General features: G+C 47.2%; 1 protein-coding gene across 3 annotated transcripts in view; it reads left to right on the forward strand.

Annotated features, from left to right (window-relative positions):
- The window catches only part of LOC109886868 (plastin-3), a 74,980-nt gene extending 62,613 nt beyond the window's left edge, over positions 1-12,367 (forward strand). For all 3 annotated transcript variants that reach the window (XM_031797594.1, XM_031797593.1, XM_031797595.1), the window contains 5 exons: positions 7,032-7,110; positions 8,021-8,272; positions 9,455-9,578; positions 10,072-10,196; positions 10,404-12,367. In XM_031797594.1, the coding sequence (XP_031653454.1) occupies positions 7,032-7,110; positions 8,021-8,272; positions 9,455-9,578; positions 10,072-10,196; positions 10,404-10,536 (713 nt within the window). In that variant the 3' untranslated portion in view covers positions 10,537-12,367. The remainder of the gene's footprint in view (positions 1-7,031; positions 7,111-8,020; positions 8,273-9,454; positions 9,579-10,071; positions 10,197-10,403) is intronic.
- The last annotated feature ends 5,238 nt before the right edge of the window (positions 12,368-17,605 follow it).

Below are 17,605 nucleotides of genomic sequence, written 5' to 3' on the forward strand. Positions count from 1 at the left end.
AACGTCCCTTAACGCTCAAAGACAGATTCAATGGCTGTAGCATAGCGTATTCGACTGAATGATTAGCTAATAAATCTTTGAGAAATTATGAATAATTAGAATATGCTTTAACCTGATAATAGACTACTAATGATAATATAACAACTACAAATACCGACCTAGTAACGTTAAGTAGCCTCGGTTAACTTAGCTGACCTTCAATACAGGGAATTCAGCAGAGTTCTCAGAGACATTTTTACAACTCATTGAAACACTGAAAATAAATACATGGACAAATGTTACCAAACATGATGATAATTGGCCTGCATTACTGTAGGCAGCTAACTGTTAAATTACACTTTCCATCCTTACCTTGGAAGGTCACCGTCTCTGCACTGATCGCCTGTGACTGAGACAACGTTAGCTAGCCAATGGGAGCGTAGTAGAACACCGCTCTGAATAACGGGGTGTGGTTTTGACTGAACTGAGACAACGTTAGCTAGCCAATGGGAGCGTAGTAGAACACCGCTCTGAATAACGGGGTGTGGTTTTGACTGAACTGAGACAACGTTAGCTAGCCAATGGGAGCGTAGTAGAACACCGCTCTGAATAACGGGGTGTGGTTTTGACTGACCTGAGACAACGTTAGCTAGCCAATGGGAGCGTAGTAGAACACCGCTCTGAATAACGGGGTGTGGTTTTGACTGAACTGAGACAACGTTAGCTAGCCAATGGGAGCGTAGTAGAACACCGCTCTGAATAACGGGGTGTGGTTTTGACTGAACTGAGACAACGTTAGCTAGCCAATGGGAGCGTAGTAGAACACCGCTCTGAATAACGGGGTGTGGTTTTGACTGAACTGAGACAACGCTAGCTAGCCAATGGGAGCGTAGTAGAACACCGCTCTGAATAACGGGGTGTGGTTTTGACTGAACTGAGACAACGTTAGCTAGCCAATGGGAGCGTAGTAGAACACCGCTCTGAATAACGGTGTGTGGTTTTGACTGAACTGAGACAACGTTAGCTAGCCAATGGGAGCGTAGTAGAACACCGCTCTGAATAACGGGGTGTGGTTTTGACTGAACTGAGACAACGTTAGCTAGCCAATGGGAGCGTAGTAGAACACCGCTCTGAATAACGGGGTGTGGTTTTGACTGAACTGAGACAACGTTAGCTAGCCAATGGGAGCGTAGTAGAACACCGCTCTGAATAACGGGGTGTGGTTTTGACTGAACTGAGACAACGTTAGCTAGCCAATGGGAGCGTAGTAGAACACCGCTCTGAATAACGGGGTGTGGTTTTGACTGAACTGAGACAACGTTAGCTAGCCAATGGGAGCGTAGTAGAACACCGCTCTGAATAACGGGGTGTGGTTTTGACTGAACTGAGACAACGTTAGCTAGCCAATGGGAGCGTAGTAGAACACCGCTCTGAATAACGGGGTGTGGTTTTGACTGAACTGAGACAACGTTAGCTAGCCAATGGGAGCGTAGTAGAACACCGCTCTGAATAACGGGGTGTGGTTTTGACTGAACTGAGACAACGCTAGCTAGCCAATGGGAGCGTAGTAGAACACCGCTCTGAATAACGGGGTGTGGTTCTGACTGTGTTGGGAAAAAGAAAGACCCGTCTGAGAACCAGATGTGGGTCTGGGAGGTGTGTTTTGATGTGGCTGTCTCTTGTGTGTGTTTGAAGGTGGGAAGAGTTTGGACATTCACCCTGTCAAAACAGTTATAGTCACTCACCTTTCTACAGATAACTAGCAGTCTAACCAGGTCTTGTGTCTGGAAGTAGCCTAGGATATAACTAGCCAGCTTCTTTCACCAATTATCTTCAGCTGGCCGGTGTCAAGGTGGAGGTTTTGACATCTTTAACATATTGTCCCATGTACAGTACGCACACGTCTCCCCTACTAAATACACCCAGTGGTAACACACACACACGCACACGTCTCCCCTACTAAATACACCCAGTGGTAACACACACACACGTCTCCCCTACTAAATACACCCAGTGGTAACACACACACACACACACACACACGTCTCCCCTACTAAATACACCCAGTGGTAACACACACACACACACACACACACGTCTCCCCTACTAAATACACCCAGTGGTAACACACGCACACGTCTCCCCCTACTAAATACACCCAGTGGTAACACACGCACACGTCTCCCCTACTAAATACACCCAGTGGTAACACACGCACACGTCTCCCCTACTAAATACACCCAGTGGTAACACACACACACGTCTCCCCTACTAAATACACCCAGTGGTAACACACGCACACGTCTCCCCTACTAAATACACCCAGTGGTAACACACACACACGTCTCCCCTACTAAATACACCCAGTGGTAACACACACACACGTCTCCCCTACTAAATACACCCAGTGGTAACACACACACACGTCTCCCCTACTAAATACACCCAGTGGTAACACACGCACACGTCTCCCCTACTAAATACACCCAGTGGTAACACACACACACACACACACACACACACACACACACACGTCTCCCCTACTAAATACACCCAGTGGTAACACACACACACGTCTCCCCTACTAAATACACCCAGTGGTAACACACACACACGTCTCCCCTACTAAATACACCCAGTGGTAACACACGCACACGTCTCCCCTACTAAATACACCCAGTGGTAACACACACACACGTCTCCCCTACTAAATACACCCAGTGGTAACACACGCACACGTCTCCCCTACTAAATACACCCAGTGGTACACACACACACACACACACGTCTCCCCTACTAAATACACCCAGTGGTAACACACACACACACACACGTCTCCCCTACTAAACACACCCAGTCGTAACACACGCACACGTCTCCCCTACTAAACACACCCAGTGGTAACACACGCACACGCACACGTCTCCCCTACTAAACACACCCAGTGGTAACACACACACACGTCTCCCCTACTAAACACACCCAGTGGTAACACACACACACGTCTCCCCTACTAAATACACCCAGTGGTAACACACACACACGTCTCCCCTACTAAATACACCCAGTGGTAACACACACACACACACACGTCTCCCCTACTAAATACACCCAGTGGTAACACACACACACGTCTCCCCTACTAAATACACCCAGTGGTAACACACACACACGTCTCCCCTACTAAATACACCCAGTGGTAACACACACACACGTCTCCCCTACTAAATACACCCAGTGGTAACACACACACACGTCTCCCCTACTAAATACACCCAGTGGTAACACACACACACGTCTCCCCTACTAAATACACCCAGTGGTAACACACACACACGTCTCCCCTACTAAATACACCCAGTGGTAACACACGCACACGTCTCCCCTACTAAATACACCCAGTGGTAACACACACACACGTCTCCCCTACTAAATACACCCAGTGGTAACACACACACACGTCTCCCCTACTAAATACACCCAGTGGTAACACACACACACGTCTCCCCTACTAAATACACCCAGTGGTAACACACACACACGTCTCCCCTACTAAATACACCCAGTGGTAACACACGCACACGTCTCCCCTACTAAATACACCCAGTGGTAACACACGCACACGTCTCCCCTACTAAACACACCCAGTGGTAACACACACACACACACACGTCTCCCCTACTAAATACACCCAGTGGTAACACACACACACGTCTCCCCTACTAAATAACCCAGTGGTAACACACACACACGCACACGTCTCCCCTACTAAATACACCCAGTGGTAACACACACACACGCACACGTCTCCCCTACTAAATACACCCAGTGGTAAACACACACACACGTCTCCCCTACTAAATACACCCAGTGGTAACACACACACACGTCTCCCCTACTAAATACACCCAGTGGTAACACACGCACACGTCTCCCCTACTAATACACCCAGTGGTAACACACACACACGTCTCCCCTACTAATACACCCAGTGGTAACACACACACACGTCTCCCCTACTAAATACACCCAGTGGTAACACACACACACGTCTCCCCTACTAAATACACCCAGTGGTAACACACGCACACGTCTCCCCTACTAAATACACCAGTGGTAACACACACACACGTCTCCCCTACTAATACACCCAGTGGTAACACACACACACGTCTCCCTACTAAACACACCCAGTGGTAACACAACGCACACGTCTCCCCTACTAAACACACCCAGTGGTAACACACACACACGCACACGTCTCCCCTACTAAATACACCCAGTGGTAACACACACACACGTCTCCCCTACTAAAATACACCCAGTGGTAACACACACACACGTCTCCCCTACTAAATACACCCAGTGGTAACACACACACACGTCTCCCCTACTAAACACACCCAGTGGTAACACACACACACGTCTCCCCTACTAAATACACCCAGTGGTAACACACGCACACGTCTCCCCTACTAAATAGCCCCAGTGGTAACACACACACACGTCTCCCCTACTAAATACACCCAGTGGTAACACACACACACGTCTCCCCTACTAAATACACCCAGTGGTAACACACACACACGTCTCCCCTACTAAATACACCCAGTGGTAACACACACACACGTCTCCCCTACTAAATACACCCAGTGGTAACACACACACACGTCTCCCCTACTAAATACACCCAGTGGTAACACACACACACGTCTCCCCTACTAAATACACCCAGTGGTAAACGCACCACACACACACGTCTCCCCTACTAAATACACCCAGTGGTAACACACACACACACACAACGTCTCCCCTACTAAATACAACCCAGTGGTAACACACACACACACACACGTCTCCCCTACTAAATACACCCAGTGGTAACACACACACACACACACGTCTCCCCTACTAATACAACCCAGTGGTAACACACACACACACGCACACGTCTCCCTACTAAATACACCCAGTGGTAACACACACACACGTCTCCCCTACTAAATACACCCAGTGGTAACACACACACACGTCTCCCCTACTAAATACACCCAGTGGTAACACACACACACACACACACACACACGTCTCCCCTACTAAATACACCCAGTCGTAACACACACACACATTTCCCCTACTAAATACACCCAGTGGTAACACACACACACATACACACACACGTCTCCCCTACTAAATACACCCAGTGGTAACACACACACACACACGTCTCCCCTACTAAATACACCCAGTGGTAACACACACACACACACGTCTCCCCTACTAAATACACCCAGTGGTAACACACACACACACACACACGTCCTCCCCTACTAAACACACCCAGTGGTAACACACACACACACACACGTCTCCCTACTAAACACACCCAGTGGTAACACACACACACGTCTCCCCTACTAAATACACCCAGTGGTAACACACACACACGTCTCCCCTACTAAACACACCCAGTGGTAACACACACACACACACTACTCCCCTACTAAATACACCCAGTGGTAACACACACACACATCCCCCCTACTAAACACACCCAGTGGTAACACACACACACACACACATGCCTCCCCTACTAAATACGCCCAGTGGTAACACACACACACACACACACGCCTCCCCTACTAAATACACCCAGTGGTAACACACACACACACACACACACGTCTCCCCTACTAAATACACCCAGTGGTAACACACACACACGCCTCCCCTACTAAATACACCCAGTGGTAACACACACACACACACACGTCTCCCCTACTAAACACACCCAGTGGTAACACACACACACACACATCTCCCCTACTAAATACACCCAGTGGTAACACACACACACACACACACACACACACACACATGTCTCCCCTACTAAACACACCCAGTGGTAACACACACACACACACGTCTCCCCTACTAAATACACCCAGTGGTAACACACACACACACACACGTCTCCCCTACTAAATACACCCAGTGGTAACACACACACACACGTCTCCCCTACTAAACACACCCAGTGGTAACACACACACACACACACACGTCTCCCCTACTAAATACACCCAGTGGTAACACACACACACACACACACACACACGTCTCCCCTACTAAATACACCCAGTGGTAACACACACACACATCTCCCCTACTAAATACACCCAGTGGTAACACACACACACACACGTCGCCCCTACTAAACACACCCAGTGGTAACACACACACACACACGTCTCCCCTACTAAATACACCCAGTGGTAACACACACACACATCTCCCCTACTAAACACACCCAGTGGTAACACACACACACACACACGTCTCCCCTACTAAATACACCCAGTGGTAACACACACACACACGTCTCCCCTACTAAACACACCCAGTGGTAACACACACACATACACACACTCCTCCCCTACTAAACACACCCAGTGGTAACACACACACACACACTTCTCCCCTACTAAACACACCCTGTGTTAACACACACACACACGTCTCCCCTACTAAACACACCCAGTGGTAACACACACACATACACACACGCCTCCCCTACTAAACACACCCTGTGGTAACACACACACACACTTCTCCCCTACAAAACACACCCTGTGTTAACACACACACATACACACACGCCTCCCCTACTAAACACACCCTGTGTTAACACACACACACACTTCTCCCCTACTTAACACACCCTGTGGTAACACACACACACACTTCTCCCCTACTAAACACACCCTGTGTTAACACACACACACACTTCTCCCCTACTTAACACACCCTGTGGTAACACACACACACACTTCGCCCCTACTTAACACACCCTGTGGTAGCACACACACACTTCTCCCCTACTAAACACACCCTGTGGTAACACACACACACACACTTCTCCCCTACTTAACACACCCTGTGGTAACACACACACACACACTTCTCCCCTACTAAACACACCCTGTGGTAACACACACACACACTTCTCCCCTACTTAACACACCCTGTGGTAACTCCTCCTGTTTCCTCAGGTGAGACGAGAGAGGAGAGAACCTTCAGGAACTGGATGAATTCTCTGGGAGTCAACCCTCATGTTAACCATATATACGGGTAACTACCTTTACTATAATATCAACCCTCATGTTAACAATATATACGGGTAACTACCTTTACTATAATATCAACCCTCATGTTAACCATATATACGGGTAACTACCTTTACTATAATATCAACCCTCATGTTAACAATATATACGGGTAACTACCTTTACTATAATATCAACCCTCATGTTAACCATATATACGGGTAACTACCTCTACTTCCCCCCTCTCTTCCCTCTACCTCCCTCTACCTCCCCCCTCTCTTCCCTCCCTCCCTTCCTCCCTCCCCCCTCTCTCCCCTCCCTCCCACCCTCTGTTCCCTCTACCTCCCCCTCCCTCTACCTCCCCCCTCTCTTCCCTCCCTCCCTCCCTCCCCCCTCTCTCCTCTCCCCTCCCTCTACCTCCCCCCTCTCTTCCCTCCCACCCCCTCCCTCCCTCCCCCCTCTCTCCCCTCCCTCTACCTCTTCCCTCCCCCTCCCTCCCCCCTCTTCCCTCCCCCCTCTTCCCTCCCCCCTCCCTCCCACCCCCTCCCTCCCTCCCCCCTCTCTCCCCTCCCTCTACCTCTTCCCTCCCCCTCCCTCCCCCCTCTTCCCTCCCCCCTCCCTCCCACCCCCTCCCTCCCTCCCCCCTCTTCCCTCCCCCTCCCTCCCACCCCCTCCCTCCCTCCCCCCTCTCTCCCCTCCCTCTACCTCTTCCCTCCCCCCTCCCTCCCACCCCCTCCCTCCCTCCCCCCTCTCTCCCCTCCCTCTACCTCTTCCCTCCCTCCCCCCTCCCTCCCACCCCCTCCCTCCCCCTCTCTCCCCCTCCCTCTACCTCCCCCCTCTCTTCCCTCCCACCCCCTCCCTCCCTCCCTCCCCCCTCTCTCCCCTCCCTCTACCTCTTCCCTCCCCCCTCCCTCCCCCTCTCTTCCTCCCTACAGTGATCTGTTAGATGCGCTGGTCATCCTCCAGCTGTATGAGAGGATTAAGGTTGCAGTGGACTGGGACCACAAAGTCAACCGCCCTCCCTACCCCAAGCTAGGGGCCAACATGAAGAAGCTGGAGAACTGTAACTACGCAGTGGACCTCGGGAAGGCCAAGGCAGGGTTCTCTCTGGTCGGCATCGGAGGACAGGACCTTAATGACGGAAACCCCACCCTCACCCTGGCTCTGGTCTGGCAGCTGATGAGGAGGTAGGAGAGAGAGAGGGAGGGAGGGGGGAGGTAGAGAGAGGGGGTGGGACCTGACTAATAGATCACCTCCTCCTGCTCCTCTATCAGACCTGACTAATAGATAACCTCCTGATCCATCTATGAGTCTTTGCTAGGTTAAGGTGAGCCTTATCTCAGCTCACTTGTCACCATAACAACACCCACCCGTAGCAGGTATATTTCACTGGTCATCCTTAAAGCCAATTCCTCCTTTGGCCGCCTTTCCTTCCAGTTCCCTGCTGCCAATGACTGGAACGAATTGCAAAAATCACTGAAGTTGGAGGCTTATATCTCCCTCTCAAATTATAAGCGTCAGCTGTCAGAGCAGCTTACCGATCGCTGCAGCTGTACAGAGCCCATCTGTAAAAAGTCCATCCAACCAACCACCTACCTCATCCCCATATTTGTTTTTTTGCTCTTTTGCACAGCAGTATTTCTACTTGCACATCCTCATCTGCACATCTATCACTCCAGTGTTAATTTTCTATATTGTAATTACTTCGCCACTATGGCCTATTTATTGCCTTACCTCCCTTATCTTACCTCATTTGCACACACTGTATATAGACTTATTCTATTGTATTATTGACTGTATGTTTGTTTATTCCATGTGTAACTCTGTGTTGTTGTTTGTCTCTCAATGCTTTGCTTTATCTTGGCCAAGTCGCAGTTGTAAATGAGAACTTGTTCTCAGCTGGCCAACCTGGTTAAATAAAGGTGTTCTCAGCTGGCCAACCTGGTTAAATAAAGGTGTTCTCAGCTGGCCAACCTGGTTAAATAAAGGTGTTCTCAGCTGGCCAACCTGGTTAAATAAAGGTGTTCTCAGCTGGCCAACCTGGTTAAATAAAGGTGTTCTCAGCTGGCCAACCTGGTTAAATAAAGGTGTTCTCAGCTGGCCAACCTGGTTAAATAAAGGTGTTCTCAGCTGGCCAACCTGGTTAAATAAAGGTGAAATAAAAATGAATAAATAAAAATCCTCTATCAGACCTGACTAATAGATAACCACCTCCTGATCCTCTATCAGACCTGACTAGTAGATAACATTTGCCTCATCCTCTATCATACCTGACTAATAGATAACCTCCTGACCCTCTATCAGACTTGACTAACCGATAACCACCTCCTGATCCTCTATCAGACCTGACTAATAGATAACCTCCTCAGATACACTCTGAATGTTCTGGAGGACCTTGGACATGGAGAGGCTGCTAACGATGACCTCATCATCAACTGGGTCAACAGAACCCTGACTGGAGCCGGGAAGAACTCTAAGATCTCCAGCTTCAAGGTGACAAGTCATATGGAACGGGGGGTGGCTTTATAATGTCTGTTATACTGTGTGATCTGTGAATCACTAGGAACTCTCAGTTACTAAACCGTAGACCCAGTGGTTCTATATAGCTTTAAACCCAGTGTTCTCTATAGCTCTAAACCCAGTGTTTTATATAGCTCTGAACCCAGTGTTCTGTATAGCTCTAAACCCAGTGTTCTCTATAGCTCTAAAACCAGTGTTTCTATATAGCTCTAAACCCAGTGTTCTCTATAGCTCTGAACCCAGTGTTCTGTATAGCTCTAAACCCAGTGGTTCTCTATAGCTCTAAACCAGTGTTTCTATATAGCTCTAAACCCAGTGGTTCTCTATAGCTCTAAAACCAGTGCTTCTATATAGCTCTAAACTCTGAAAGTAGTGTTTACAGCTGTGTGTGTGTGTGTGTGTGTGTGTGTGTGTGTGTGTGTGTGTGTGTGTGTGTGTGTGTGTGTGTCTCACTCTCTCTCTCCAGGATCGTGGTATCAGCAGTAGTCTTCCTGTCCTGGACCTGATTGACTCCATCCAGCCACGCAGCGTGAACTATGACCTTGTCAAGACTGGAACGCTCTCTGACGTCGACAGATTGGACAATGCCAAGTCAGTCTGACATACACATGCAGACACACGCATCACACACACACACACACACACACACACACACACACACACACGCAGACACACACACTGCAATGTGTCGTTTGGGACACTACGGTATAGGTTTGGGGCTGGAAAAGTTTTGTACAATACTGTAATAACTAGTGTTATATGGTTTACTGACCCCTGACCTCTAACCTCTGCCTCCAGGTACGCTGTGTCCATGGCAAGGAAGATCGGAGCCCGTGTGTACGCCCTACCAGAGGACCTGGTGGAGGTGAAACCTAAGATGGTGATGACTGTGTTCGCCTGCCTCATGGGACGGGGTATGAAGAGGGAATAGCACTTCAGCCACACCATCAGCCTGTGCCTCAGCCTCTAGCCTGTTTGCTAAAAGGCTTCTGGTTTAAACAATGAAAACAGCCATATTATATTAGATACATACTGATTGAATGACAGTGGCCATATTGCTCCACAGCTGATTTGATGACTCTGTATATCTGCCTTTAACTTAAGACACTGTGTCACACTGTATGTGATGCTGTAGCTTTTCGTTGAACATTAGACTGGACTATGGCTGTTAAAGGACATGTCATGGGGGGGATGACTGGAATCGCTCTCACAACAGTTCTTAGTTCAGAGATTGGACTAGAAGTTTCTGTAGGATTAGAGAGAGAGAGAGACAGAGAGAGATAGAGATTGAGAGAGACAGAGAGATATATATATATATAGAGAGAGAGAGAGAGAGAGAGAGAGAGAGAGAGAGAGAGAGAGAGAGAGAGAGAGAGAGAGAGAGAGAGAGAGAGAGAGAGACAGAGACAGAGACAGAGACAGAGACAGAGACAGAGACAGAGACAGAGACAGAGACAGAGACAGAGACAGAGAGAGAGAGAGAGAGTGTGTTGCTTTGATTCAAAGATTTTTCATCGAATGGCCTTAAGGTTCAGTCGTAAACGGGTCCCTATGTCCCTAGTTTAGATTATTGACCAAATTACACAAAACATACCTACACAATAGAGTATTCCATGTTATTAGTATGTTTGACTGGTATATATGGCATCCCATGTTATTAGTATGTTATTAGTATGTTTTACTGGTATATATGGCATTCCATGTTATTAGTATGTTTGACTGGTATATATGGCATCCCATGTTATTAGTATGTTTGACTGGTATATATGGCATTCCATGTTATTAGTATGTTTGACTGGTATATATGGCATTCCATGTTATTAGTATGTTTTACTGGTATATATGGCATCCCATGTTATTAGTATGTTATTAGTATGTTTGACTGGTATATATGGCATTCCATGTTATTAGTATGTTTGACTGGTATATATGGCATCCCATGTTATTAGTATGTTTTACTGGTATATATGGCATCCCATGTTATTAGTATGTTATTAGTATGTTTTACTGGTATATATGGCATTCCATGTTATTAGTATGTTTGACTGGTATATATGGTATTCCATGTTATTAGTATGTTTTACTGGTATATATGGCATCCCATGTTATTAGTATGTTTTACTGGTATTTATGGTATTCCATGTTGTTAGTATGTTTTACTGGTATATATGGCATCCCATGTTATGAGTATGTTATTAGTATGTTTTACTGGTATATATGGCATTCCATGTTATTAGTATGTTTGACTGGTATATATGGCATCCCATGTTATTAGTATGTTTTACTGGTATATATGGTATTCCATGTTATTAGTATGTTTTACTGGTATATATGGCATCCCATGTTATTAGTATGTTTTACTGGTATATATGGTATTCCATGTTATTAGTATGTTATTAGTATGTTTGACTGGTATATATGGCATCCCATGTTATTAGTATGTTTTACTGGTATATATGGTATTCCATGTTATTAGTATGTTTGACTGGTATATATGGCCATGCCTTTAACAGAAAAGTAGCCAATCAACTATGCATAAACAATCTTTTTTGTTGTTGAAATAATGTAGTCGTTGAAAAGCAAAGCTTTAAATGTCCCTGACCAGTTAGTGTTGTGTAATGGAACCTGTTAAAACAATACTATCGTTGCTGTGGTGAGGAAGGATTTGGGGAGAGAAACTGGAAGCCTGTCTGTGTTACAGAGTCCTGTCTATACAGACGCCATGCTGATCCTGAACGGATTAAATACAACTCTTCATGATACTACACGCTTCTGTTCTTTCATGTTTGTTTCAGATGGAGTATGCCAGGCATAGTGTGTGTGGATGTTTGAGTGTTGAGTTGAGCGTGCACGTGGTACGAGTTTTCTTTGTTGTGAACTGATTGCTCAGCTAGAGGATAGTGAAGACAGAGTTACTGGAAGAGGAGTGTGTATGTGTGCTTATCAGCAAGATGTGAAGGTAACTATCAAAATAAAGGAAACACCTGAAGGATACAAAGTATATTGAAAGCAGGTGCTTCCTCACAGGTGTGGTTCCTGACTTAATTAAGCAATTAACATCCCATCATGCTTATGGTCATGTATAAAAATGCCCAGTTGCCCATCATTATTTTGGCAGAAATTATTATGCACAACCAAAGAAAATGGAGAGGAGCTGGGAGGACTGAGAGCAGACAGAGGAGGAGATGTCTGACAGGATTAGAAAACATGTGAGGGGAAAAAGTGATGGTAGAAGGGAAGAAGAGGAAGAAGAGGAAGAAGGGAAGAAGAGGAAGAAGGGAAGAAGAGGACAAAATTCTGCAGGAACGAGCAGCAAAAAAAGCTAAACAAGGTAAATTGAAAATAGCAAGTTCTTCATTCTGCACAATAATGTCCTGTTTCCAGCTAGCCTAAATAATTAATTCAATACTCAATGTGATGCAAGCGAAAGCTAAAATGTGCTTTTCTATCTAATGTTAGCTAGCCAACAGTTTATCCTTTGTTACCAAGTTAGCTTGCTAGGAACAATGTAATCCTGCAGGCTAACTAGCCAGCTAAATAAACTCAGCAAAAAAAGAAATGTCCTCACACTGTCAACTGTGTTTATTTTCAGCAAACTTAATGTTTATATTTGTATGAACATAACAAGATTCAACAACAGAGACATAAACTGAACAAGTTCCACAGATGTGACCAGCTGAAATGGAATAATGTGTCCCTGAACAAAGGAGGGGGTCAAAATTAAAAGTAACAGTCAGTATCTGGTGTGGCCACCAGCTGCATTAAGTACGGCAGTCCTTATGGACTGCACCAGATTTTCTCGTTCTTGCTGTGAGATGTTACCCCACTCTTCCACCAAGGCACCTGCAAGTTCCTGGACATTTCTGGGGGGAATGGCCCTAGCCCTCACCCTCCGATCCAACAGGTCCCAGACGTGCTCAATGGGACTGAGATCCGGGATCTTCTCTGGCCATGGCAGAACACTGACATTCCTGTCTTGCAGGAAATCACAGAACGAGCAGTATGGCTGGTGGCATTGTCATGCTAGAGGGTCATGTCAGGAAGAGCCTGCAGGAAGGGTACCACATGAGGGAGGAGGATGTCTTCCCTGTAACGCACAGCGTTGAGATTGCCTGCAATGACAACAAGCTCAGTTCGATGATGCTGTGATACACCGCCCCAGACCAAGACGGACCCTCCACCTCCAAATCGATCCCGCTCCAGAGTACAGGCCTCGGTGTAACACTCATTCCTTCGACGATAAACGCGAATGTGACCATCACCCCTGGTGAGACAAAACCGTGACTCGTCAGTGAAGAGCACTTTTTGCCAGTCCGGTCTTGTCCAGCGACGGTGGGTTTGTGCCAATAGGCAACGTTGTTGCCGGTGATGTCTGGTGAGGACCTGCCTTAGAACAGTCCTACAAGCCCTCAGTCCAGCCTCTCTCAGCCTATTGTAGACAGTCTGAGCACTGATGGAGGGATTGTGCGTTCCTGGTGTAACTCGGGCAGTTGTTGTTGCCATCCTGTACCTGTCCCGCAGGTGTGATGTTCGGATGTACCGATCCTGTGCAGGTGTTGTTACACGTGGCCTGCCACTGCGAGGACGATCAGCTGTCCATCCTGTCTCCCTGTAGCAACGGTACAGACATTGCCATTTATTTCCCGGGACACATCTGCAGTCCTCATGCCTCCTTGCAGCATGCCTAAGGCATGTTCACGCATATGAGCAGGGACCCTGGGCATCTTTGTTTTGGTGTTTTTCAGAGTCAGTAGAAATTCCTCTTTAGTGTCCTAAATTTTCCTAACTGTGACCTTAATTGCCTACCGTCTGTAAGCTGCTAGTGTCTTACAACCTTTCCACAGGTGCATGTTCATTAATTGTTTATGGTTCATTGAACAAGCATGGGAAACAGTGTTTAAACCCTTTACAATGAAAATCTGTGAAGTTATTTGGATTTTTACAAATTATCTTTGAAAGACAGGGTCCTGAAAAAGGGACGTTTCATTTTTTGCTGAGTTTACATTAGCTGCAGTGAAATGTCTCCACACATCAGATAGTGCCCGTGACATTTTCCTGTAAAGATTAGGGGAAAATTTGTTTTAAAAAACAAATACAATTCCATGTACAGATAAATAGTTAAGCAGGTAGATTGAACAACTCCTTTGTAAGATAAATGTTTTAAAATGAAATGCATGGAAATGGGTGAATTAACACTCCTCAGTTACCAGGCTCAAGGAAGCTAAAAACCCACATGGTTAAGAAGTTGGAAATGATTTAAACACACTTTGCTGTAGGCTACTATTTACTTGTTAACAAATATAATGTATGTAATTTAAAATGTATTCACCCTACCCAGTATTGTAATCAAAACTTACCAGAAAGCATGTAGTCCTGGGCTCAGACAGTGTAGTAGTGTGGGTTCAATAGCATCTCATTAGTGTGCAAGATCTTGAGAATCAGCTGTACATGTGATGGAAGCACTGTGCATGCAAAGGGTTGCAATTCCATTGAATTGTGGATAGTTTACCCAAATGTCCCAAGACCTTTATCCAATGTCACAAGACCTAGAATTGCCTTGTTTATCCCACAAAAAGGTTCACTGTTATAAGCTAACTTTTTTGATGAATTTAAACAAAATTCCCCAAATTCCAGGGCTTAACTTCACGTAAAAAGATTCTGGAAATTTACAGAAAAGTTTCCGACCCTTTACAACCCTACCTAGGCCTTACTCCCCCCTCTCTGAGATGCCTACTGCAGCCCTCATCCTCCGCATACCACCCCAGTTCTGCCAGTCACATTCTGTTAAAGGTCCCCAAAGCGAACACATCACTGGGTCACTCGTCTTTTCAGTTCGCTGCAGCTAGCGTCTGGAATGAGCTGCAACCAACCCTCTCACTGGACAGTTTTATCTCAATCCCTTCATTCAAAGACTCAATCATGGACACTCTTACTGACAGTTGTGGCTGCTTTGCGTGATTTATTGTTGTCTCTCCCCTCTTGTCCTTTGTGCTGTTGTCTGTGCCCAGTAATGTTTGTACCCTGTTTTGTGCTGCTACCATGTTGTGTTGCTACCATGTTGTTGTCATGTTATGTTGTCTTAGGTCTCTTTATATAGTGGTGTCTCTCTCATCGTGATGTGTGTTTTGTCCTATATTTTTTATCCCATCCCCCGTCCCCGCAGGAGGCCTTTTGGTAGGCCGTCATTGTAAATAAGAATTTGTTCTTAACTGACTTGCCTAGTTAAATAAAGGTTCAATAAAAAATAATATATATAAACATTTGAGAGGCACACAGGGATGCGGTAGGGAGCTTGATTTGGCCTCTGGAGGCTTTGCAATTGCGTCAGACCCTCTGTACGAAAACTCTGACCACATTTGATAAATGGAGATGCTCTCAGTACAGTGATCCAGGTCTTTAGAGGTTGTACATATGGAATTGTGTCATTCCAAACATGATCCACAATATTATATTCCATTTGGTGAGACTGAAACGGTTTCCATGTCCAGCTGTTCCATTCTCCGGGTCTGCTGGAATGGAAGGAGAGGTGTCGTTAGTCGCAACAAAATGGAATATAACGTTGCAGATCAAGTGTACAACCTCTAAAGACCTGCATCACTCTACTGAGAGCTCTGCCATTTCTAGAAGGAAATATGTGTGTTTTTGGAGCATTTGTTCAGGTTTTTCCCCCATACTGCAGAACAACGAGGGAGGGAATCACTGGTTGCTGTAAGTTTTAAAAAGACAGGTGTTTGGACCCTTCTATAACATGACATTTGCATTAAAAATTAATTTACTGCAGAAATAGTAAACCACTACTTTAATCTTTATTTTACACAAACAGAACTGACCCAACAAACCCATTGAACACCACAGTGTTCCGGCCCATGATGAATCAAACCCAGGGAACACCACAGTGTTCCGGCCCATGATGAATCAAACCCATTGAACACCACAGTGTTCCGGCCCATGATGAATCAAACCCATTGAACACCACAGTGTTCCAGCCCATGATGAATCAAACCCATTGAACACCACAGTGTTCCAGCCCATGATGAAGCAAACCCATTGAACACGACAGTGTTCCGGCCCATGATGAATCAAACCCATTGAACACCACAATAAACTTGGACTGGGGACCCTAGCAACGGGTCCCGAATGGACGGGAGATTCCGGCAGCACTGGACAGGCGGGAGACTCCGGCAGCTCCGGAGTGAAGGGCGATTCCGGCAGCTCCTGACTGACGGGCGGCTCCGGCAGCTCAGGACAGACGGGCGGCTCCGGCAGCTCAGGACAGGCGGGAGACTTTGGCAGCGCTGTACAGGCGGGAGCACCTGGAGGATGGAGACGGAGAGACAGCCTTGTGCGGGGAGCTGCCACCGGAGGCCTGGTGTGTGGAGGAGGCACCGGATAGACCGGACTGTGGAGGCGCACTGGAGGTCTCGAGCACAGAGCCTGCACAACCCTACCTGGCTGGATACTCCCCGTCGCCAGGCCAGTACGGCGAGGTGGAACAGACCGCCCTGGGCTGTGCTGGCGATCCGGGGACACCGTGCTTAGGGATGGTGCCATGTACCCCGGCCCGAGGAGACGCACTGGAGACCAAATGCGCCGAGCCGGCTTCATGGCACCTGGGAGAGGTTGTTGTCCTGGCACCACACTGCCAGGTCTCTAACATCCTCCCATCGAGGTGCTGCGATGTAACGCACCGGGCTATGCCTGCGCACCGGGGATACCATGCGCCTCACGGCATAACACGGTGCCTGCCCGGTCCACCTCTCTCCACGTTAAGCATGGGGAGTTGGCTCAGGTCTCCTACCTGACTTAGCCACACTCCCCGTGTGCCACCCCCCAATAAATGTTTGGGTCTGCCTCTCGTCCCAGCCGCGCTGCCGTGCTGCCTCCTCATACCACCGCCGCTCAGCTTTCGCTGCCTCCAGCTCTGCTTTGGGGTGGCGATATTCCCCAGCCTGTGCCCAGGGTCCCTTGCCATCCAGAATCTCCTCCCATGTCCATGAGTC

Source organism: Oncorhynchus kisutch, linkage group LG19 (genome assembly GCF_002021735.2).
Source record: "Oncorhynchus kisutch isolate 150728-3 linkage group LG19, Okis_V2, whole genome shotgun sequence".
NCBI lineage: Eukaryota > Metazoa > Chordata > Actinopteri > Salmoniformes > Salmonidae > Oncorhynchus > Oncorhynchus kisutch.